The sequence below is a fragment of the Scyliorhinus canicula genome, chromosome 9 (assembly GCF_902713615.1).
Source record: "Scyliorhinus canicula chromosome 9, sScyCan1.1, whole genome shotgun sequence".
NCBI classification, from domain to species: Eukaryota; Metazoa; Chordata; class Chondrichthyes; order Carcharhiniformes; family Scyliorhinidae; genus Scyliorhinus; species Scyliorhinus canicula.
This window is the reverse complement of record NC_052154.1, coordinates 142,508,161-142,533,937: the sequence shown is the minus strand read 5'-3', so window position 1 is coordinate 142,533,937 and position 25,777 is coordinate 142,508,161. Positions and strand designations below refer to the sequence as shown.

The 25,777-nt window shown below is 45.7% G+C and overlaps 1 protein-coding gene across 6 annotated transcripts in view; it reads right to left on the bottom strand.

Moving 5' to 3' along the window:
* Window positions 1-25,777, bottom strand: part of abcc8 (ATP-binding cassette, sub-family C (CFTR/MRP), member 8) — a 362,311-nt gene that overhangs the window by 32,703 nt on the left and 303,831 nt on the right. For all 6 annotated transcript variants that reach the window (XM_038807799.1, XM_038807798.1, XM_038807800.1 and 3 more), the window contains 6 exons: window positions 22,068-22,225; window positions 16,656-16,748; window positions 9,117-9,219; window positions 8,291-8,404; window positions 3,550-3,670; window positions 3,301-3,431 (listed from right to left, as the gene is read on the bottom strand). In XM_038807799.1, the coding sequence (XP_038663727.1) occupies window positions 3,301-3,431; window positions 3,550-3,670; window positions 8,291-8,404; window positions 9,117-9,219; window positions 16,656-16,748; window positions 22,068-22,225 (720 nt within the window). The remainder of the gene's footprint in view (window positions 1-3,300; window positions 3,432-3,549; window positions 3,671-8,290; window positions 8,405-9,116; window positions 9,220-16,655; window positions 16,749-22,067; window positions 22,226-25,777) is intronic.

Here is a 25,777-nt window from a genome sequence, read left to right as displayed (position 1 = left end):
GCCACACAAAGGTTGCTGCATAAGATAAAGATGCATGGCATTAAGGGTAAAGTAGTAGCATGGATAGAGGATTGGTTAATTAATAGAAAGCAAAGAGTTGGGATAAATGGGTGTTTCTCTGGTTGGCAATCAGTAGCTAGTGGTGTCCCTCAGGGATCCGTGTTGGGCCCACAATTGTTCACAATTTACATAGATGATTTGGAGTTGGGGACCAAGGGCAATGTGTCCAAGTTTGCGGATGACTGGTAAAGCGAAAAGTGCAGAGGATACTGGAAGTCTGCAGAGGGATTTGGATAGGTTAAGTGAATGGGCTAGGGTCTGGCAGATGGAATACAATGTTGACAAATGTGAGGTTATCCATTTTGGTAGGAATAACAGCAAACGGGATTATTATTTAAACGATAAAATATTAAAGCATGCCGCTGTTCAGAGAGACTTGGGTGTGCTAGTGCATGAGTCACAGAAGGTTGGTTTACAAGTGCAACAGATGATTAAGAAGGCAAATGGAATTTTGTCCTTCATTGCTAGAGGGATGGAGTTTAAGACTAGGGACGTTATGTTGCAATTGTATAAGGTGGAGTATTGTGTTCAGTTTTGGTCTCCTTACTTGAGAAAGGACGTACTGGCGCTGGAGGGTGTGCAGAGGAGATTCACTAGATTAATCCCAGAGCTAAAGGGGTTGGATTATGAGGAGAGGTTGAGTAGACTGGGACTGTACTCGTTGGAATTTAGAAGGATGAGAGGGGATCTTATAGAAACATTTAAAATTATGAAGGGAATAGATAGGATAGATGCGGGCAGGTTGTTTCCACTGGCGGGTGACAGCAGAACTAGGGGACATAGTCCTAAATCTACTTCCCCTTATTTTGAGGCTGAGTTTAGGAGGAACTTCTTCACCCAAAGGGTTGTGAATCTATGGAATTCCTTGCCCAGTGAAGCAGTTGAGGCTCCTTCATTACATGTTTTTAAGGTAAAGATAGATAGTTTTTTGAAGAATAAAGGGATTAAGGGTTATGGTGTTCAGGCCGGAAAGTGGAGCTGAGTCCACAAAAGATCAGCCATGATCTAATTGAATGGCGGAGCAGGCTCGAGGGGCCAGATGGCCTACTCCTGCTCCTAGTTCTTATGTTCTTATGTTTAAAGAAAGCCATTCATTGATAATTTTCCACTTTCCTAAAAGAAAACTTATTTTTACGACAGGGCGATAAAACTGACCCTCTGAATCCTCTTTATCTTGTTTAAATAAACATTGTAAAATTGACAACATTGAGATCTGATAGCCAGAATGTCAATCAAGCAATGTTTTTGTTGGGGCTGGGTTTTTAAAAAAAATACTCTAACAGATGACCGGGCTCTCAGCCAAGCATATAATGTGAAAGTTGAGCAATGCAAAAATTGGACAGCCATTGCTAACCACTGCACCACCGTGACGCCCCTGCCTGCCATTTTTAAAGGACTCCTCAGTCATCTCAATTTGGTGAAAATTCAGGCCTGTATGTCAGCAAACATTCTTCAGTCCGAAAGGTTGAAGTACCATGTTATCGTTTGCTCTGCTCACAAGTTCCACAGATCCCCTGGAAATAATCTCCAGAAACCTGAAATTGTTGCTTATCAGCTCACCAAAAGTCTATCAGCAGCTTTAAGCACACTGGAGGTGAACAGTGTTCCTTTGCCACTGGCCACAAGTTGTAAGCCAGTGTCTTTGTCTTGTTGAAAAATTCTCATGCTTTCATTACTATTATATACACAAGTAAGGCAGCCATTTTGTACCACCAAAATTCCACAAACATCAACGACAGGAATGACTTTAAATTATTAATTTCCGTTGGTGTTGTTAATTGGGAGAGGTATATTGGCCAGGACTTCTAAAAATAATAATAATCTTTATTATTAATGATAATAATCTTTATTATTGTCACAAGTAGGCTTACATTAACACTGCAATGAAGTTACTGTGAAAATCCCCCAGTCGCCACACTCTGGCACCTGTTCGGGTACACAGAATGAGAATTCAGAATATCCAATTCACCTAGCAAACAGTCTTTCGGGACTTGTGGGAGGAAACCGGAGCACCCGGAGGAAACCCACGGGGAGAATGTGCAGACTCCACACAGGCAGTGACCCAAGCCGAGAATTGAATCCAGGTTCCTGGCGCCGCAAAGCAACAGTGCTAACCACTGTGCTACCAAGCCGCCCATACTGATATTGACCAGAATTTAAATGTTAATGGCTCCCTGCTCTTTGTTAAATTGTGCTCGCCCGAACAGTCTCAATTCAATCTCCCAGCTAAAGTGCAGCTGGTCAGACAGTTCAGCACTTCCTCAGGACTGCATTGGAATGTCTACCTAAACTCTGAGCTCCAGTCACAGTGTGGACTTCAATCACAACCGAGAAGCACAGAGCTACTGCCGCTACCAAGCTGACCTTTGTTCAAGGAATCAATAATCTTGCAGATTCTTATATGTCAGAATATTATAGTCAGGAACTTCATGAAAAAATAACTAACTCTTCTTTGTACAAACAATGAAAATGAACAGAATAGACCTGAATGATTTTCTTTTAAAATGCTCTCTTCCATCGTAAAGAGACATGCTTTCACTTGAGGATATTTTACCTTGCATTAGCAGCTCCATGACACTCATGCAATGGGACATATTCAAAAGCTTGTTTCAGCATGTACACACAAATACAATGCCTGTGCAGAAGCCCAGTCATGCTGCTGGGATCCTACATAATGGGCTGCTGAGAACAGAAGCAATATGACATGTGAACAAGTGGTTTTATTTTGGCAAATGGAGGGACAAAACGTGTGTTATGTTGCTGAAATCTGCCTTTGATGCAGCACAGACACCACAGCATTAACTGCAACAGAACGGCAATGTTTGAAAACAAATTCTACTTCAATGCTTGAGCATTACTCTCCAGCTGACTGCAGACATATATATCAGCATGGCAGGAAGCATCTTCTTGTTAAATCTCCCCTTATTCTTGCAGTATTGGATCTGGATTCTGTGCCATCTTTTATGCTATAGTTAAGATGAGAGGCATGCAATATGCAGAATGTGAACACAATCCTTGCTCTCCCAATATATCACACAATATATTCAGCTACCAGTGGGGCACGCTTTTCTTCAGGAGGCAAAAGTTCTCCTGCGTCACTCCTTGTGTGTGTACAGTGTGTTGCTGCATGATTTTTGTCCTTAAATTATAAATCAATTCTTTGAAGGCCAATTGACAAGAGTATTTCATTTATCCCCATTTAGAAGTGCCATATTAGCTAAACATAGCATGCCAACCTACCTTCTGTCCTGGGCTGATATGGGCGTTCACATTCTTTAAGACTGGTTTTAGACTGCTGTCATACCGGACGCTGAGATTCTGAATTTTAATCTCACCCTCATCCGGCCAGTTTGGAGGGATCTGGGAAGGTGCTGTAGCAAAGTAATCAGTATGGGTAAAAAAAAACAATGGTTAGAAGTTTCCTTCATTAAGTTAGCTGCTTGGTTATATTGAACTTTCCTATTAAACATGCTATCTGGGAATACTCACAAAGAAGTCCATCATAATTTTCAGTTTCAATTTTAAGAAGGCTGTTTATTCTTTGCACTGCACCCAATTGCACTTCCATATCTGCTAGATTGCGTACCATCCAGTTCAAGTAGTTTGAAATCTGGGGAGGGATATCAGTGAAAAAAACAATTAACCATATTGCTAGTGACAGCATCCAGCCAAGCTAACTGTTCAGTTGGACATACTGTCAATATGATAAAACAAAACATAATGCATTATTGACCTTCCACCAGTAACAAATTTAATATGACATAAATAATCAATTTATACAAAACGCATGACCGCTGGGCTCAACATTATTAATGTTCAACATTTTTTCTACTTTGGCTTTAAATCTAAATCTCCAGGCAACTGGATGAATGAGTCCGACTTTCAGTATCTCAGATCTAACAGCAATGTAAGCAACAATTAGAAGCAATAGTAAATTTACCCTTGTGGCACTTAACTTCTTTTAATTTAGAGAGGTCACAAATAATCATACTCTCGCCATTTCCAAATAAGTACAGCTTGTTTAACTGAATGCCGAATCCTGACAGAATTCCAAACCATGCGCTTTGTCAAATTAAGTAAACATTTATCAGCACTAAATGTGTTATGAACAAGGGAAATGCACAACGTTAGCGAATGTTTGAGACATAGAGCAACAGGTTATTCACATAGAGTGAGACTCTGCTCTCTGTCTCCCCTCTGGATGCCTCTCCACCCCTTCGCTAATCTGGGAGCGATAGCCAGTGGCTCAATTATCAGGGTAAACAGTAGCAGGGATAATGGCCATCCCTGCCTCGTGCCTCCGTGCAGCCACAAATATTCAGAACTGCTGGCTTTCGTTTGTACGTTCGCTATGGGAGAGGTGTACAGCAGTTTCACCCACGGGGTGAACCCTAGCCGAAACCCAAACAGTTCCAGAACCTCCATGAGGCACCTGCATTCAACTCTGTCGCGCTTGGCCATGCTAAATTGTCCCATTCTTGGTAAAACAAAAAAAAAGGAGTGGGATGGGTCTGTATGATGTGCACTCCACCGGGTCCTTGTCCTTTTCCTTGATCAATGATATTCAGGTCTGTGTCAGTGGTGCTGTGAACTTCTTATAGAAGTCCACCGGGAACCTGTCTGGTCCTGGTATCATCCCTGACTGCATGGAATGAATGCACTCCATGACTTCCCCCAGTCCTAACAGTGCTTCCAGTCCCTGTCTCCTTTCCTCTTCCACTGCTGGCATATCCAGCCCGTTGAGGAACTGTTTAATCTTCAAGCCTCCCCTCCAGAAACTCAGAGGTGTACAGCCCCTGGTAGAAGGTTTTGAAGACCCTGTTGATCTCATCTAGCACTGTGACCAGCCTTACCATTTCCTTCCTTTACCTGTGTTATCTCCTTTGTGGCCACATGCTTCTTCAGTGGTGTGCCAGTAGTTGGTTGGCACTGTCCCCGTGCTTTTAAAAGGTCTCCTGTGTCTGGCGAAGCTAGTTCACTCCTTTCCCCGTGGAGAACAGGTCAAATTCCAAATGTAATACACAAGACATGTATACAGGTATACTGTAATTGTCTCTCCAATATCTCGATGTATATACACTTTCCCAGTTTTCTCCCCTCCACACCTTGTTTTTTCTGTATTTGTTATTTGCGTGATTTTGCTAACTATATAGCGGTTGTTGTTTTTATCTGGTTTGCATTATCTTCTCATTTTCTTTGTATACACCTGTAAATATGCTATGTTAGAAAACCCAATAAAAAACATTTATATAAAAAAAATTCCAATTGTAGATTTTTCCTCTCTGCCAGCAGTTCCACAGTCGTGGAGTACCGCCGAGCCGTTTCCAATATGGAGTCAATCAGCCGTTGTCTGGCAGCCTTTTCCTTTCCATCCCTCAGGGCCCTGTAAACTATTATTTCCTCCCTTATCACTATCTTCATTGCCTCCCAGAATTTGAAGGGCGAGATCTCCCCGTTTTGGTTGCAGGTTCATATCCGCCGATGGTTTGAGACATTTTTTCGCGGAATGCACTGTCGGCAAGGAGGGCTGTGTCCAGCCACCATGGCGGGGGCGCTGTGCCCAGCTAATCTCCAACCTCATGTCCATGTAGTGTAGAACGTGGTCCGAGAGTACTATTGCGGAGTGTCGTCCCCCCCCCCCCCCCACCCATCTGCTCCAAGAGAGTGTATAGTTCTCTTGCCATTCCTGATTTTGTCCCCGACCTGGGGCTAGACTTGTCGGTCGCTGGGGCATGCCCACGGTTGAAGTTTCCCTCCACGATTAGTTAGTGGGAGTGAGTCAAGGTCAGGGATCTCAGCATAGTTTTTTAATGAACTTAGCGTCGTCCCAGTTTGGCGTGTATATGTTTACGAGTACACTGGGGCCCTTTCCAGGATTCCGCTAATCATTATGTAATGTCCCCCTGGGTCAGTCACCGTGTTCGTCGCTGTAAAGGCTGTCCTTTTGTTAAACAGTATGGCTACTCCCCTCACCCTTGTGTCGAAGCTTGGTATGTCTGTCCTATCCAGCTTTTCCTCACGCTCAGTCGGTCCTTCTCTCTTAAGTGCATCTCCTGAAGAAAGGTTACGTTGACCCTCAGGCTTTTGAAATGGGCGAGGACTCTGGATCTTTTCATCGGTCCATTATTTCCCTTTATGTTCCAGGTGACTATTCTGATGGGCGGGGGGTCTAGCCCCTCCATTCTGCAGGGTCAGTCATACTTACCTTGTGGATGTGCAACTGCACGCAAGGGTTTCCTTTTATTCATGGCCATCCAAGATGGCCACCATCACACTCCTCTTTCCAACCATCTCCATGTGCGACCTGTTGTAACCAACATTCTACCCTTCCACCCTCCCCCATCTATTCCCATAAACCCCCTCCAGCCACTCTGCCCATGCAGTTCCCCCCTCTCTCGTTCCCCGTTCTCTTGTTGCTTCCCACCCCTTGCTTGCCCGTCCTGCCTCTGGTTCCACGTGCCCCTCCAATCCTGCCAGATGCTCCCTCCCTCTTGAGAGACATGCAGAGCCCCCCCCGCCCCCTCTTTTTATTCCTGTACATCAGCCTGCTCACCAGTGTAGTGGCTCTCCCTGGAAACAGATCTTTTTGTGCCCAATCCAGCTGGATTGCACCCCCATCCAGTCCCCAAATACAGTTGCCGCCCTCCCCCTCACTTAGATTACGTAACTTTGCATGCATAGCAATTAACTACTGACTGTTCCTTCCTGAGTCCACTCTTTCATACAAACACGTTTGTTTCCTCCGGTGTGTTGAAATAATGTTCCTTTTTGTTGTATGCTACCTCATAGTCTTGCCGGTACAACATGCCGAATTGCACCTCATTTTTAAACAGTGTGGTTTTGGCCCCACTAAACTCTGTCTGGCGTTTGGCCAGGTCAGCTCCAATGCCTTGATACATGCGGATGGTGAGTCCTTCCCACTTACACAACAGCGTGCTCCCCACCACCTCATAATCTGTTCCTGGTCCTTAACCCTGTGGAGTTTCACTATTATTGCACCTGGTGGTTCCCCCAGTTTGGGTTTTTGTTGGAGCAACATGTGCTCCCGGTCCACCTCTGCGGGCTTGACAAAGCCCTCCTCCCCGAACAATTTTCTGAGTATCATCGAAATATATTCCTGCTCTCTGCACCCTCCGGAATCCCGACAATTTGAATATTCAATCGCCGTGACCTGGTTACTTGGTCGTCTATCTTCCCTTTAGAGCCTTTGGGTCGTCTCCAACCTTGCCAACTCGGCTTCGAGTGAGGTGATCCGCTTGTCCTGGTCGGTGGCCGCTTTCTCCAGGTCCCACATCCTTGCCTCTTGGTCTCCAGTCTCCACTCTGCTCTGTCCATTGCTCCCGTTATGGGGGCCAGCACAGCCTCTATTGTTGACTTCATAGCTGACATGAGGTCCTCTTTTATTGCTTGCCTATGTTTCTGGAGCTCTGTGGAAATAAATTCCATCAGTTGCTCCATCGACACTTGGGCTGGCATTGGTGATCCTGCTGGGTCTGCCATGCTCAGGCCTGGCTCACTCCGCCTGTCCCTTGTTCTGCGGTCGGGGTCTTTCTTTGAATGCTTTTGCTGTTTTCTCTGCCTGGCTGCTGGTTCAATGGCATCTCAGTAGGTTGGGTATTAAGTTGGGGAATTTTGTTTTACTTTTGGTGGTCCTTTTGACGAGTTATAAAAAGTCTGGTGAGAGGTTCCTAGGCGAGAGCCACCTTTCGTGCAACCGTTGTGATCATGGACACCAATGGAAGTCTTCTTCCACATTACACTTCCCTGATTTTAGCAACATTAAAACTTTCAGATTCCCATTTCATAGATTGATCCTACTATCTGCCTTCTCATGGCCCCTTTTTGCTCTTTCTCCTTACTCATGTTTTGCCCTTTTTTAAAACTATGCTTGCTCCTTTAATATTCTTTTCTTCCCTTAGAGGAAGATTGGAAAAAAAGGAGATATTTCAACCACAGACTCACCCAAGTTTTCTGAGGGAATTTCAAAATGTGATTTCTTCGACTTAATTTACTAATTTAATGAATGCTCCCTTCTGTATGCAAGTATCCCACTCATGGCCCACATTTAAGCTGCGTCTCGACTATCCAAATAGGTTGGGTTCTGCAACTTTGTGATATTAAAAGCTGACTAAAACAAAACTGAAGTATTCATGTTCACATGTTAGTTGAATGTCTGACAGTTTCAACATTCAAACGCACTTACAAAGAAAGAGCAATAAAATACTCTTACCATAAGTGCAGATGTAAGTCCCAGACCCACAAGCCCCGATGCAAGTCCATAATACAAAGAGTTGGTGATAGAGGCTACTGCTGCAATCAGAACTACACAGGCTCCAATGTATTCCTGAGAAATCGTAAGAAACAATCATTCCAGCCATGTAATACGAGTGCTTGAGAAGAGCAATAATGAATGAGTAGACGTGCAGGAACACAAAACCTGAGCAAAATTACAGAAAAGTACCTACCCAAATACAGACAACATTTAATACTTTGCGGGAATCTAGCAAGCATTCAGTCTTTAATTTTTGGTGGGATCACACACCAACCAGTTTGTCGTTATTGGTAAAGGAGCGCAACAGAATGCAGTCAAGGGCTCAGTGTAGACATGTTTTAGAGACATAGACAGGAAATGTGTGTGTTCCTGACTTGTGCAGACTGCTGGCAGGACCTGCCTCTGAATTTTATGGGCAGCAGCCCATTAAACAGCTCACGGCGGGAGTGTGGTCCTATTTGGAATGGCAGCATACCCTTGAGAGCAGAAGTGCCAGCAACACCACCAGGAGCAGTGGTCACTACTGAGGCTGGCAGGGGTCCTGCAGCTGACAGAAGGTGGACCAAAAATATTTTCAACAAGCTCCAGAGCCAAGAGCTGGAGGGGCAATCTCCATGGGTATCATTGAGGCCATGGGTCCCTCTTTGCCTTAAAAAATACCCATTTCTCTTTGGTAAACTGTAGTACAGGTATTAAATATACAGCTTAAATTCTAATTCCATCAAAGTGAGTATAAAAATAAAAAATAAGGCAATTAGTAAAGACAGAGGGCTTGAAAGCTTACCATGCGTACTTCTAGCCAGCGATTGGCAGCTGTGAGGAACAAGGAGGCAATGTTGTTAGTGTCGGTGAGCTCCAGCAGCTGCTGCCTAAAGCGATTTTCCTCCCTGAAAATACAGCCATGTAGATTCCATTGATAGAAGATTTACTAGGTGTACATGTTTGGTGAAAATCAGGGGAAACAAGCATTCTTCTGCACAATGCTTATTCAGCAAATAAAATAATTCATTCCGATTCTGTACTCTCCCGCTGCCTTGGGAAAGCGAGCAGCATGATCAAAGACCCCTCCCACCCTGGCTGTTCTCTCTTCCAACCTCTTCCATTGGGCTGAAGATACAAAAGTCTGAAAACAGGCACCAACAGATTCAAAAAGAGTTTCCTTCCCACTGTTACCATATTCCTGAATCACCCTCTTATGGGCTGAACTGATCTCTCTATGCATCTTTTCTACTGTGTAGCACTATACTCTATGCTTCACCCGATGTCTATGTCCATGTATTTACATTGTGTATTCATCGTATGTCCTATGTTTCTCCACATATGGAGTGATCTTCCTGGACTGTAGGGAGAACAATATTTTTCACTGTACCTCGGCACACGAGACAATAAATCTAAATCTATTCAATTCAGACATGCTATTTTAGCTCTCAATAATTCTACCATTAAACAGAGCATGTAGTTGCTTTACACAAAGCACATAACCCCAGGTTCCACTCTTGGTCTACGCTCAAGTTAGTTGAGCTCAATCAGAGTGTACAATTGGATTGCTTGAGTTAACATCAGTACCCAAATTGTTACAAATTTTGGGACTGTCTCTTTAAATTAAGGTACAAAAAATGGAGGAGGGGTTCATGTGAACTGCTCTGAATTCTGCCTGACAACAAGCCTGGATGGCTTAGTTCCAATAGAGGCAGTGGAGTTGAGGTTGATTTACTAGGAGAAAGGTGCAAGGTGTTCACACCTAGACAATGTATGTGCAGTTGTGTTAATTGTGGTTAGATCATTAGGCCTGGATTTGCATGGAGTTATGGAGACTCTGCATTTTAGCCAAAATGGCACTGGGACTGTGGACCTGGAAGTCCCGTCCCTATTTTCCACAAATCCTGTTTTGGTGGCGGGGGTGGGGATGTGATTCACACATGGGGGAAACCCAAACACAGCAGTGCCATTTGAACTGAGTGCTGAGTTCAAACAGATCCCGTTTCTGTTGGAGCGAGGTCCATTTCTCTCAGTCTGTCACTAGAATTGTCAAACTGTCAAGTTATTTAAGTCCATCGTTCTTCAAATATTGAAAAAAAAACCAGCCTGCTGTGAAGCTCAGTTGAAAAGAAATCTGTGCTTACTTCAAAAACTGTTTGTGACATAAACCTGAGGGCTGTCATTATACTGTTATCACTGCTTGACTATTTCTGTTATTATCATTATCACTAAGGGAGGCAATTGGAAGGGGATGTAAGTTCACATGTTTTATTGGCAGCTCCAAAACTCTAGGGAGTTAGCTGTCTTTGATGTAGAGTTATGGACACAAATGCTTGCTTTTATAAGAGATTAAGGGGTTGATTCTCCATTGCCAGACACCACGATCGGGATTACCGATCAGGCGGAGAATGGAGCCGTGAGACGATGCAGAAAGGTGATTGGCATCCATTTAAGATAGTCAACGGGCTGGAAGCCCGATTCACGACCCCTCCCAATATGCATCCACCCACACAGCCGGAAACCATCAGGCGGGCTTTGGTGCAAGTTTGCCCAAGGATGGCCCTGACTCGGATGACCCTGAAGGTGAGTCAAGGACGTCAGTGCATAACTGAGGTGGCCCCTAAAGTCCATCGGAAGCCCCCCCCCCCAAATGAAAATCCGGCCCCCCCCACTGACAAGTAGGGGCATCTCCCATTCCACCTCGGGAATAATGGGTCACCTAACCACAGCCCGGATGCATGTGGGTGACCCGTCCCCCTCCCCTCCAACCGCTCCAGAGACCCCCATCAGCTTTCTGCTGTGAATAAGAGGAAGTTAAACCACTTAGCTCCTTTGGCGAGAAGCTGTCAATCATAGCAAGAGTATTTATAAACAACGTGTGTCTGGCATCAAAGCGGGGTAATTGTTGTATTCAAGTGAAAGGGAAAGATAAACAATCCACCATTAACCTGTCTCTTGTCTAATAAAACTGCCAGTCTCTGGGTAGAAATTTATTGTTGTGCGAAATTGAATGGAAGTTTTGCATTTCAAAGGCTATCAATGGGTTCAACGCCCTTTCAAGTGTAATTGGGTTTCGAGGAAGCATCTAAGGCTTGTAACACCTGCTGCTTTAAACACTTTTGTCTGAGGCAGCAGATATTAGGGAAGGGCAAGTGAAAATGCTGTGATCTTCAGCTTTCAGGCAGAGATTACGTACGGGGGTCTCTGATGGGGGGTGTGTCTGATGAGACAGTGTGCCCGATGGGGGAGGGGGTCAGGCCACCCCCATGCGGCTGTTGGGTTGGGCGGGGGAGGTTTGCGTTGTGGGGGGTCCACAGCTGGATTGGGATTGACGGCCCAATACCGGGATCCCAACAGAATTCAGTGGGCTCTCCCCATGCATGAATTTGTATGGTAAAGGGGCGAGACTTGCATCTGGGTGCTGCTCATGGCGCTAGCGGAGGCCGGTCCTGATTTTCCGCTGACCAGATCACTTAGGCTCCAGAACGGAGACTTCAGGCCTAAGTACTCAAAGGTACTTAAATGTGTTGAATAGGCTTTTATCAATGAGAGTTTTTTTGAAAATAAAGTGAAGTCTGTAATTGATACTTAGAAATTTATTTAATTTCAGCTCAGCATGGTTCCTAAGGCCTGCCCTATCCTTGGTGGATACTAGGTAATTTGGCATAGAGGGTGTAAGAACAAAGGTAGTGGGTAGATGGCATGGGTTGGCATGAAGGGTATGAGGTTCCCTGGGGCTGGGTAGAGGGACATGGATTAGCATGAAGGATATGGATATAGCATGGGGTGTTGGCTGGGGGTGGGGGGGGGGGGGGGGGGGGGGGGAACGTGCGTGCATAGGTTGGCATAGATGGGTCATGGGGAGTGGTGAGGAGCTGAGGGCATTTGAGGAGTGAGGGATGAAGTACCAGAGCATGGACATAAACTTTTTAAATAGCCCAGCTTGGGTCCTTTGACCTGAACTCTTTTTTGGGCAGCAGGTTAAATTCAGCATGTTCTTGCCTCCCCCCCCCCCCCCCCCCCCCCCCCCCACCCCCCGCCAAATTACAATCAGCTATTTGGGGCTGTTTCTTCAGAAGGGTTGTGCCAAGCTGGAATTTTCCCCACCCACTCCCCATGATCCATCTCTGCCAACCTATGCATGCACTTCCCCCTCCCAACCCACACCCCATGGTCTCCATATCCTTCATGCTAATCTATGTCCCTCTACCCAGCCTCTTTCCGCATCCACCTCAGGATCAAAAATCCAGCTGTGGTCTTCCAAGTATCACAGGGAAGTGTTCGAACTGTCAGATTCTTAAAAAAAATTATACTTTAAACTGTCTGTTTCAGTACAATATAAAATGGAGTTGAGCGTCTAGAAAATAGCTAATCAGCACTTCTGCCTGGATACAAGATCCATGTGATTCATGTTTCTATGGATATGATCTTTGAGAGGCAAGTGCACTCCAATCACTAAGTGCATTCCAATCGGCAGTACGGTGGTGCAGTGGTTAGCACTGCTGCCTCACGCGCCGGGGTCCCAGTTTCAATCCCGACTCTGGATCACTGTCCGTGTGGAGTTTGCACATTCTCCCCGTGATTGCATGGGTTTCACCCCCACAACCCAAAGATGTGCAGGGTAGGTGCATTGGCCATGTTAAATTGCCCCTTAATTGGAAAAAATGAATTGGGCATCTAAATTATTAAAAAAAAGTGCATTCCAATCACTCAAGCATGTGATTGCAATGCACTTACTGCTCTTTGATGTGGTTGATGTTCGTTAACATTGAGGTTTCAGCACTTAAGAGTCACTCATCCATGAAGGGAGATGAATGAATCAAGGCTGCAGCTGTTTTGTGGAGGCTGTCAATCATAGTCCACTACTCGATATGAATGAATGAATGGCTTGCAGCTAATGGATCTGAGGCCAAAGTGAAAATGCTGGAAAATCTCATCAGGTCTTCTGAAACCTGCTGACACTTTCCAGCATTTTCGCTTTGGTTTCAGATTCCAGCATTTGCAGTAATTTGCTTTTATATAATGGATCTGAGGGGTTGATTCCGGGGATGAAAGGGTTGACATATGAGGAGAGATTGAACAGTTGGGGCTTATACTTGCTGGAGTTTAGAAGAATAAGGGGAACTGATCGAGGTATAAAAAATACTAAGATGGTTGATAATTCTTATGTTGTTAATATTCTCTTTCTAGAGAGTCAGTTGAGAGGTTGACCACAGACCTAGTGAGACTCGGTGGCAGATGTACACATCGAAGAGAAGAATGCTAAATGTTGAGGTGACAAAGGCATTGATGAGGGTTTCAACAGTAGATGGGCTGAAGCAGGGTTGGTACCAGACGCTGTCTTACCATTAGTGGCTGTGTTCCAGCCATTTAGGCCTCTTCAATTTCTTCTGCATATTACCGTATTTCAATGATCTTTCCTCCATCATAAGGTTAGAAGTAAGGATGTTCGTGGGGCGGGCTTGGAGGCAAGGCGTGTTTTTTTACATGCACGTTTTATGGAGTAGGTTTGAACATTTAAATCATCAACTGCCACCACTGAAGAGGGATTTTGTTCGGCCAGGAGTGTGAAACGTCGGCCAGCGAAGAGCAGGTCTGAACTTTGTGGATTAATTTGGGTAGTCAGGATACCCCTTTGCAGAATATGGGTAGGTCAGGTGTACTTTGAAGTTGTTAAACATGTTGAACATAAACATGTTTAAAACGTGCATTAACTGCCAAGCTCATTGGAAGTCAACAGACCTGTCAAAATCAGCTGTCATAACGCTCAGAAGCATCTGTCAAAGGGAGCTGGCAAAACTGTCAGAAGCACTTGATAAAGTTACCTGTCAAGGGAATCTGTCAAAACTGTCAGAAGCATCCATCAAAGCGAGCTGTCAATATGTCAAGGCATTGAAGGCGGCATGTGGCGCAGTGCTTAGCACTGGGACTGCGGCGCTGAGGACCCGGGTTCGAATCCCGGCCCTGGGTTACTGTCCACGTGGAGTTTGCACATTCTCCCCGTGTCTGCGTGGGTTTCACCCCCACAATCCAAAGATGTGCAGGTTAGGTCGATTGGCCATGCTAAATTACCCCTTAATTGGAAAAACAATAACTGGGTACTCTAAATTTATATTTAAAAAAAAAGATGTGAAGACATTGAAAAGCCCTGCTCTTTAAATATATAGAGTGTTGAGAAAAAAATGAATGCTTGCTATTTCACTCTATCTGATGACTTAAGCCTTAGGGTTTCCATTACTGAATTTGTATTGCATGACTGACTTCATAATCATCCATTAACACGGTTGGTAGCCTGCTGTTTCACAGTTTGATTGACAGCTACAAGTGGCTATGGACTCTTATGATTTGCGACTATTAATTTTAATGTTTGTTGTTATAAGCTTTTATGCACTTGAATCAAATGTAAGGCTTTATTCAGTTGAAGGAACATAAATGTAGTAAATAGATTTTTATGAATGAGAGTGTTTTTTTCAATTTAGTGAAGCCTGCAAGTGAATTTAGAACCTTATTATATAGAACTTTATTTCATCTTATCTCTGCATGGGTCCTGAGGTCTGCCCATAGTGGATACGAGATGAGTTTGCATGAAAGGCAAAAAAGTGGTGGGGCATGTGTTGCCATGAGTTGACACAGGGGCGATAAAGGGCCATGCGGGGGAATGGGGGAGTAGGTTGGCATGGGAGGATGGTTGAGGGGTTATTGGGGTTTGTGTAGGCCTGCAGCCACAAATTTTTGCAATTTTGTATTTTTGCATTCTATCTCTGTTTTACTCTAGTTTTTAAAGCCAATGTTGAATATTTAAAGTTATTTGGTGTTGAACCATCGGGGCCCGGAGAATTGCCGGGGGGGGGAGGGACGACGACTGCCAACAACCTCCGACCGGCGCAGCGTGAACGCCGCCCGAAAACCGGCGCCGAAGAATTCGGCAGCCGGCGTCGGAGCAGCAGGGCGGGATACACGCTGCCTCCCGGCGATTCTCCGACCCGCCCCTGATGTCCGGGCAGCCATTTTTAAAGTTTGGATTTGCGGAGTCGAGAGTTCTCCCGTTCCTGTGGACGCCACCTGGGTAGGTATTTAGGCAAGGGCAGAAAGACGGATGCAATGGGAGTAAAATTATATGAAAGAAAGTTTTACTATCAAACGACTTGGGTAACTTGCCTTCAAAACTCCCCTTGCATCTTTAACTGGTGGTCCTCTGGCAGGTTTGTGCTTTATACACATATGCATAGAAAGATGGGGTTCAGAGCAGAGATTTTCAGATTTAGGATCCTAAAACCATCATTTTATCCAAGGGTGTGAAAAATTGGTGCTTCTGAGTCAGAGATTGGTGGAATAGGATTCAGCTCCACATACCAGCTTTTCACATATAAATACTATCACAATTATGCCCTTCTTCATCACTCAAATTTCAAAGGCATATACACACCCTGTAGTAAAGTATAACCCAAATAAATCAATTGCCTACAGGGCTGATATTATCCCTTGATCAATGGGCTGGATTCTCCGATTTTGAGGCTGTGTCCGGACGCCGGCGTGGGAATGGTGGCGTTTTATGACCGGAAATTGGCTTGGGGCTAGCAGCCGAGCAGTGTAGAGCATCCGGCTCTAGCTGCCGCGCTGGATGCGCACGGACCCGGCCTGCAAAATAGTGCCGCCACTTTGGCTGGCTCGTGAGCCCTGGACCCCCCCCCCCCCCCCCCCCCCCACAACAATGCCCCCAGCCGCTGCCAAAGTCCCCCTTGCCTGCGGATCGGCTCTCCCCTGACTGTGGCGGCGCTGGACTGAGTCCACAGCTGTCATGCCGAGTTCCTGGCAGATGATAGCACACATGACCGCCAACATCGGGAACTTGGCCGGTCGGGGGCGAAGCATCGGGGCTGGGCCTCAGACAACATCATGAGGCCATCGATATGGCGCACTCCTAGAGTATGCGCTTTGGAGGGGGTGAAGCGTCGCAAAATCAGTGCTGCCCCCGATACCCGTTGGAAACGGTATTCTCCGGCTGACCGCTGAATGCGATTTTGGCCTCGGCGACTGGAGAATCCCGCCCAATAACTCTATTGGATAATTGTACCAAAAACAGGACCATATAAAATCTGTCACAATTCATTATAATAAATTTTTCAAGTAGTAGGAATATCGTTCTTTTTGATGTTATTATTAGAGTGGTTCCCTATACAGTAATACAACATTCCTGATGGGCAGGATGTCACTCTGAAGTATATCTGGCTGTGACAAGCAGCAACAAGAGGATTATGGGGCACATTATTAATTGGCAATATTCCATATGGCAGATTTTGGCAGAATAAGAATGTAATTTTAACCTGAGTTTATATTCCTTTACCTTAAGGCGCGTATTGTGGTTAGACCCTCCACCGTCTCAGAAAAGTGGGATAATAAGGGAAGTTGTGTGCTGTCGTCCAATTGCTGGAGGTCCCTGCAGAAATAAATAGGAGAATGAGGAGAATTCTTTTGAAATGTTAAAAATCCGCTTCATCGATATGATGGACACTCTAATTCAGATGCACTGGGATATATTCTGGTACATGGATAAACCTTCAGCTGCAATAAGATTGTTAATTACGAACGTGAAAATCTGAATTATATGAAAGGTGCGCAAGTGGGATCAGAATGTCCAACTTGTTCAAACATCCATAATATAATACATGAGACGCAGGTCTTGTGGTGCAGTGCTTCTGAGTTAGAGATTTGGGCCTGTGTCCCACTCCAGGACTTGATGGCTGTGGAGAATTCATTCATAATTTGGATTGACATCCTACAAATCCTTCCAATGTGTCTATTGGTAAGAGTGGGAGAGTCCCCGATCAGCCATGATTGATGTAGAGTGGAGTCCCTTAAGTTATAGCCTCTGGTGACAGGCTAGTGACCTGCACCTGGAAAAACTAACTATGTAAACAGGTGTAAGCATGTGCTTTGTTCTGTCTCATATGCCACGAGGTGTTGGAAGAAAGAAGTATATTATATGTAAGTTATGAACTACTTTACTGCAATAAGAGATTCTGTTATTTTGCTTTTTGCATTCTGCTGATACAACACGTGTGCTGGTTGTTGGGTTTATACGTTCAATTTTAATAATGTATAAAATAAATTTGAGGGTAATTTAATTTTCTTAATGTTCTTTGAGTGTATGCCACCTCTCTTCACTTTGAAACCCCTCATACTATGGTTCAAGCATTAAAGCCACTCAAACTAGTATGATCATTTTGTTCAATATCTCCAAAGAAAAAGATTGATATGTACGACAATAACTACTCCTTGCATAAATGCAATGTTTTTACCACAGAAAAGTCACAGTGCAACTCCACGTTAGCTGAAAATAATGCACTGATCTCATTTGAATGGTTTGCATATTATAATAAGCTGCACAGAAGGAAGCAATTTGACCTGTTGTGCTCATGGTGGCTCTTGTCATGTTTAGTCCCATATCCCTGTTTTTTGTCTGTAACTTTTCAACAACCTGTCCAACTCCTTTTAAAATCATGTTTTTTCATGTAAAATGTTTCATATCTCAACAGCCCTCTGACTGGAAGAAATTCTCATCATCTCCTCTTTAGATCTCTTGGCAATTATTTTAAATCTATGACCTCTGTCTATCGATCCCCTTCCCAGGGTATGCTCCATCTCACTATAATAAAAAACTTTATAAGATCACTTCTTCACCTTTTCCATTCCAAAGAGAAGTCCTAGCTTTTCTAAATTCTCTTCATAATGAAGTTCCCTGATCCTTGGTAACATCTTGCTAAACCTCCCCCGTACCCTTTCTAAAGCCTTGACATCTTCCCTGAAGTGTGGTGCTCAGAATTGTTAACAATGCTCCGCCTGAGACTTAACCAGTGATTTATAAATTCTAGCACAGCCTTCTTGCTTTTATGTTCTATTCTTCTATTTATAACATCAAGTAACCCACAACCAACTTATTCAGCCACTTTTAAGGATTTATGTGTGTGAACAACAAGGTCTCTTTGCTCATTTACACTTTTCATAATTATGCCATGTATAGTACATTGTTTTTCCATATTAGTCCTCTCATGGTGCACCATTTACACATATCTGATTGGATTCCATCTGCCATGCGTCTGCCCATTTTGCCATCCTATGTCTTCTTGAAACATACATCTATCCTCATCATAACCTGTCATACTGTCAAGTTTCAAATCATTTGGGCAGCACGGTGGCACAGTGGTTAGCATTGCTGCCTACGGCGCTGAGGACCCAGGTTCGAATCCTGGCCCTGGGTCACTGTCCGTGTGGAGTTTGCACGTTCTCCCCGTGCCTGCGTGGGTTTCACCCCACAACCCAAAGATGTGCAGGCAAGTGGATTGGCCATGCTGAATTGCCCCTTAATTGGAAAAAAATAATTGGATACGCTAAATTTAAAAAAATGTTTCAAATCATCTGTAAATCTTGCTCGCTACAACTTATTTAACATCACTAAATGTCCTAAGGCATTATAAAAGAATGAAAACATTTTTGACATTTTTGGACACCTAGCCATAGAAGGAGAACTCAGGAAGGATGACCAAAAGTTGGATCAAAGAGGTAGATTTTTAGGAGTATCTTTAAAGAGGAGAGAAAGTTAGAGAAGCAGAGAGGTTTCAGGAGGTAATGCTAGAGCTTAAGGCCAAGGCAATTGAAAGCACAGCCACCAATTGTGTAGTAAGTAAAATCAGGATGCGCAAAAGGTTAGATTTGGAGAAGTATAGAGGTCACAAAGATTTGTAGGGCTAAAGGAGGTGATGCAAAATGAGAAGCGAGGCATGGAGGGATCTGAAAACAAGAATGAAGATAATAAAATTAAGGAGTTGTTGGAAGAGAAGCCTGTACAGGCCAGCAAGCACAGGATGATGGGTGAATGAGATTTGGAGTAGGTAAAAATAGTTTTCGATTAGTACAAATTATGTAAGGTGGAAGATGGGTGGCGAACCAGAAGAGCTTTGGAGCAGTCAAATCTGGAGGCATGGATAAGTGTTTCAGTAGGAGATGAGTTGAGGGAAGGATGGGGTCAAACAATGTTATCAAAATGGAAGTAGGAATCTCGATGATGGTTGGGATTAGTGGTTGGAAATTCAACTGGAGGTCAAACACAACAAATTGTCTCACTAAGCTTAAAATTATCAGAGATGAAAGTGATGGACAGGGAAGAGAGTTATGACAGGGACCAATGACAATGGCTAGAGCCTTCCCAATATTTGGTTAGCGAAACTTTGTGATCATCCAATGTCGGATGTCAGACAGTGTGACAAATCAGAGTCAATTGGCGGCTTTTCTGGCCCTTTCTTCCTGCAGGATATTCCAGTTCCTCCACCTTAACCCCTTGCGATGGGTTCCTCAGTGGTGAGGCAGACAAGCTACGAAAAAAATCCATTGACTTTGGCAGGACCGAAAGATCCTGCCAGCAGCCAATGGCTTCCTGCATCTGCCGCAGCAAAACCCGCTGCACAGTTGGTGTTGCCAAACTTGCTTCATTATTATTGGGCTGCGAATGTGGACAACGTGCGGTGGTGATGGGAAGGAGAAGGGGTAGAGTGGGTTAGGATGGAGGAGGAATCTTGTAAGGGGTCTAGTTTGAGGGCTATGGTGATGGCGGCATTGCCAATGGCTCCGAGTAGGTATTCGGAGAGCCCAGTGGTGCAGTCCACGGTGAAGATATGGAATCAGCTGAGGAGGCAGTTTAGGGTGGAAGGGATGTTGGTGCTAACGCCGCTGTGCGAGAATCATGGGTTTGAGCCGGGGGGGGAAGGATAGTGTATACAGGAGGTGGAAGGAAGTGGGGCTGGTCAAGGTGAGGGATCTGTATTTGGCGGAAGGATTCGCCAGACTGGAGGAGCTAAGGGAGAGGGGAAAAAGCAGCCAATGGTCATCTGGACTAGTGTGACTTTACTTCCCTACATGTGGTATGCGTACCAGCCTCCCCGAATAGGCGCTGGAATGTGGCGACTAGGGGCTTTTCACAGTAACTTCATTTGAAGCCTACTTGTGACAATAAGCAATTTTCATTGGTACCTCATGTTATTTTTTCAGATGATATCACTGAAGAATAGGTCCTTGGGAAACTCCAGAGATAACAGAGCAAGAGTGGTCAGAAAAGCTATTGGAGATTATTCTCTGGCTATGATTAGATACATAAGAATGAAACCAGACTAGAGCAGTTCCAGCCACCTGGAAGACAGAGCAGAGCTATTGGAGATGTTTTTTTAAAATATAAATTTACAGTACCCAATTATTTTTTTCCAATTAAGGAGCAATTTAGCATGGCCAATCCACCTAATCTGCACATCTTTGGGTTGTGTTGGTGAAACCCATGCAGACATGGGGAGAATGTGTAAACTTCACACAGACAGTGACCCAGGGCTGGGATCGAACCCAGATCCTCAGCGGCGTAGGCAGCAGTGCTAACCACTACGTCACCGTGCTGCCCATGCTGTTGGAGATGTTAGTTGCATATTAATTATGTTTAATTTACACAGATAGTGGGAATTAATTTGAAATTTACTTGATCACCTCTAAGGATACAAACTAAAACTGTGGTTGATGAGTTAGATGGTGTATGCTTGTAATACGTAACTCTGTAAATAAGATTGGGGGCGGGATTCTCCGCCCCCCCCCCGCTGGGTCGGAGAATCGGCGGTGGCCGGCGTGAATCCTGCCCCCGCCGTCTCCCGAAGTCTCTGGCACCAGAGATTCGGCGGGGGCGGGAATTGCGCCGCACCTGTCGGCGGCCACCCCCCCCCGGCGATTCCCCGGCCCGCGATGGGCCGAAGTCCCGCCGCTGTCATGCCGGTCCCGCTGGCGGGAATCAAACCACCTACCTTACCGGCGGGACCAGGCGGCGTGGGCAGGCTCTGGGTTCCTGGAAGGGGGGTGGGGGCGATCTGACCCCGGGGGGTGCCCCCACGGTGGCCTGGCCCGCGTTCGGGGCCCACCGATCCGCGGGCGGGCCTGTGCCGTGGGGGCACTGTTTTCCTTCCGCCTTCGCCAAAGTCTTCATGATGGCAGAGGCTGAAGTGACCCGCTCCCCTGCGCATGCGCGAGGATGATGTCAGCAGCCGCTGACGCTCCAGCGCATGCGTGACTTCCGTCGGCCGAAGTCCCTTCGGCCCCGGCGGCGTGGCACCAAAGGCCGTTCCCGCCGGCCAGCGGGGCACCAACCACTCCGGCGCGGGCCTAGCCCCTCAAGGTTAGGTTCACGCTACTCCATCACGCCGGGACCCCCCGCCCCGCCAGTTAGGGAAGAATCCCGCCCCTGGCTTCTGTTTTATCCTTCACCAAGTGGATTAAAATAAGAAGAGGATGGTGTGGTCAACATATTTGAAAGCTTCAGACAGGTCCAGAAGAATGAAAAAAAGTAGTTTATCACAAAATAATTTAACTTGTCTTAATCCAATTGCTAATGAATATGGGCCCATGGTACCAAGCTACACTGAGTTGGTAACCTTACTCAGAAAGACCATAAAGTGTTTGGTGTTAGAAATGGACTTATGGCACATCAGTGCATTAGAAAATGCTCTTAAGGCACTGAAGCTTGGACGTAATATACATTGTTGGGACAGAGTCCAGGAAATTTTACTTTGCCCCACACTGCGCCATATCTGACCTGGGAGAGCTTGATGCGGATACTGGATGTCTGAAACAGAAGTTCCATTCCCCAGCGCGAATAAACTTCACTTTGATGTTATCAATGGCCAGCAAATTTATCTCCCTATACAAAGACAAATACAGTCCTGACGGCAGTTACCTGGATGCTACTCTGAAGTATTTCTGGATGAAGTAATAAGCCACAGCGAGAGGAACAAGGGCTATGAGGAACACAGGGGTCACATATGAAATCACAGCCAAGGCAGAGACACACAGAAGAGTTGATCGAATGAGACACTCCAGTGTGGCAGGAATGTGCTGAAAATAAACACACCAAAATGATCAATCCATTCAAAATTAAAAAGGCAGAATTTCACCACCAGCCCACATTTTTAAAATCTATCAAAACAAATGATGACTCAAACGGTACAGTTGGTATCAGTGAGGAATCAAGAATCTAACTATAGCTGGAATTCTCTTTGGAGTTTGCTAGTGGCGGGATTCTCTGTTATCACCAGCAATGCACCCCGCCCTCAGGTTTCCCGCTGGCGTGGGGCGTCCTCAATGGGGAATCCCATTGTCAGCGGCGGCAACTGAGAATCCCACCTTCAGCGAATGAGGGGCTGCCAAGAAACACGTGGCTGGGGGATTGGAGATTCCGGCCCCATGACAAGAAACTGAACATATAAGTTTGCTACATGAAAGATGACTGGGTAATCCTATTAACATCCTATTCACTTCATTAAATCAAATCTATCGTACCTCTCTTGTAATGTTAGAAGTACTCAACATTTAGGGAAAATATTTTAGAAATAATGGGCGGAATGCTCCGACCCCCCGGGGGGGTCGGAGAATCGCCCGGGGCCGGCGTCAATCCCACCCCCGAGATTCGACGGGGGCGGGAATTGCGCCATGCCGGTCGGCGGGTCCCCCGCGGCGATTCTCCGGCCCACATTGGGCCGAAGTCCCGCTGCTGACAGGCCTTTCCCGCCGGCGTGGTTTAAACCACCTCTGGTACCGGCGGGACTGGCGGTGCGGGCGGGCTCCGGGGTCCTCGGGGGGGGGGTGCAGGGCGATCTGGCCCCAGGGGGTGCCTCCACGGTGGCCAGGCCCGCGATCGTGGGGGCACTCTTTTTCTTCCGCCCCACCATGGCCTTCACCATGGCGGGGGTGGAAGAGACCCCTCCCCTGCGCATGCGCCGGTGTGACATCAGTAGCCGCTGACGCACCGGCGCATGCGCGGACTTCCGACGGCCGGCGATGGATGGCCTTTCGGCCCCGGCCGGCGGAGCGGGAGCCACTCCGGTGCGGGCCTAGCCCCTCAATGTGAGGGTTTGGCCCATAAAGGTGCGGAGATGTCAGCACCTTCGAGGCGCCCCAACGCCGGAGTGGTTCCGGCCACTCCGTCCCGCCGGGACCCCTCACCCCGCCGGGTAGGGGAGAATCCCGGCATCAGTTTTGGGACAGGGGGGACCTATACCGTTGGGATGGTCTCCACCTGAACCGAGCTGGGACCAGTGTTCTGGCGAAAAGAGTAAATAGGGTGGTCAATAGGACTTTAAACTAGAGATTGGGGGGGAAGGGAAAGTCAGGGAACCAAGAGGTGAAGGAATCAGTGGGAAGCGTAGCTGCTTAGGATTACAAAAAATCACGAAAAGACAGAGCTCAGGAGAGGTTACGATAGTCCCCATCTCACAAAATATGACACAGTGTATGGAAAGGCTCAGTAAACCAAGGTCCACCACACTAAGAAAACAAAAAGGGACAGTCAATAGGGAATTAAAGGTGCTATATTTAAATGCCCGCAGTGTACGGAACAAGGTAGATGAGCTTGTGGCCCAGATTGTGACTGGCAGGTATGATGTGGTAGGCATCACAGAGACATGGTTGCAGGGGGTTCAGGACTGGCAGTTAAACATCCAGGGATTTACAACCTATCGAAAAGACAGAGAGGTGGGTAGAGGGGGCGGGGTTGCTTTGTTAATTAGAAATGAAATTAAATCAATAGCACTAAACGACATAGGGTCAGACGATGTGGAGTCTGTGTGGGTAGAGTTGAGGAACCACAAAGGCAAAAAAACCATAATGGGAGTTATGTACAGGCCTCCTGACAGTGGTCAGGACCAGGGGCACAAAATGCATCACGAAATTGAAAGGGCATGTCAGAAAGGCAAGGTCACAGTGATCATGGGGGACTTCAATATGCAGGTGAACTGGGTAAATAATGTTGCCAGTGGACCCAAAGAAAGGGAATTCATTGAATGTTTACAGGATGGCTTTTTGGAACAGCTTGTGATAGAGCCCACGAGGGAACAGGCTATTCTGGACTTAGTGTTATGTAATGAGCCAGAATTGATAAAAGATCTTAAAGTAAGGGAACACTTAGGAAGCAGTGATCATAATATGGTAGAATTCAGTCTGCAATTTGAAAGAAGGAAGGTAGAATCAGATGTAAAGGTTTTACAGTTAAATAAAGGTAATTACAGGCGCATGAGGGAGGAACTGACGAAAATCGACTGGAAGCAGAGCCTAGTGGGAAAGACAGTAGAACAGCAATGGCAGGAGTTTCTGGGAGTAATTGAGGACACAGTGCAGAGGTTCATCCCAAAGAAAAGAAAGATTATCAGAGGGAGGATTAGGCAGCCATGGCTGACAAAGGAAGTCAGGGAATGCATCAAGGCAAAAGAGAGAGCCTATAATGTGGCAAAGAGTAGTGGGAAGTCAGAAGATTGGGAAGGCTACAAAAACAAACAGAGGATAACAAAGAGAGAAATAAGGAAGGAGAGGATCAAATATGAAGGTAGGCTAGCCAGTAACATTAGGAATGATAGTAAAAGTTTCTTTAAATACATTAAAAACAAACGGGAGGCAAAAGTAGACATTGGGCCGCTCCAAAATGACGCTGGTAATCTAGTGATGGGAGACAAGGAAATAGCTGAGGAACTTAATAAGTACTTTGCGTCAGTCTTCACAGTAGAAGACATGAGTAATATCCCAACAATTCAGGAAAGTCAGGGGGCAGAGTTGAATATGGTTGCCATCACAAAGGAGAAGGTGCTAGAGAAACTAAAAGGTCTGAAAATTGATAAATCTCCGGGCCCAGATGGGCTACATCCTAGAGTTCTAAAGGAGATAGCTGAAGAAATAGTGGAGGCGTTAGTTATGATCTTTCAAAAGTCACTGGAATCAGGGAAAGTCCCAGAGGATTGGAAAATCGCTGTTGTAACCCCCCTGTTCAAGAAGGGAACAAGAAAAAAGATGGAAAATTATAGGCCAATTAGCCTAACCTCGGTTGTTGGCAAAATTCTAGAATCCATCGTTAAGGATGAGATTTCTAAATTCTTGGAAGTGCAGGGTCGGATTAGGACAAGTCAGCATGGATTTAGTAAGGGGACGTCGTGCCTGACAAACCTGTTAGAGTTCTTTGAAGAGATAACAAATAGGTTAGACCAAGGAGAGTCAATGGATGTTATCTATCTTGACTTCCAAAAGGCCTTTGACAAGGTGCCTCACGGGAGACTGCCGAGTAAAATAAGGGCCCATGGTATTCGAGGCAAGGTACTAACATGGATTGACGATTGGCTGTCAGACAGAAGGCAGAGAGTTGGGATAAAAGGTTCTTTTTCGGAATGGCAACCGGTGACAAGTGGTGTCCCGCAGGGTTCAGTGTTGGGGCCACAGCTGTTCTCTTTATATATTAACGATCTAGATGACGGGACTGGGGGCATTCTGGCCAAGTTTGCCGATGATACAAAGATAGGTGGAGGGGCAGATAGTATTGAGGAGGTGGGGAGGCTGCAGAAAGATTTAGACAGTTTAGGAGAATGGTCCAAGAAGTGGCTGATGAAATTCAACGTGGGCAAGTGCGAG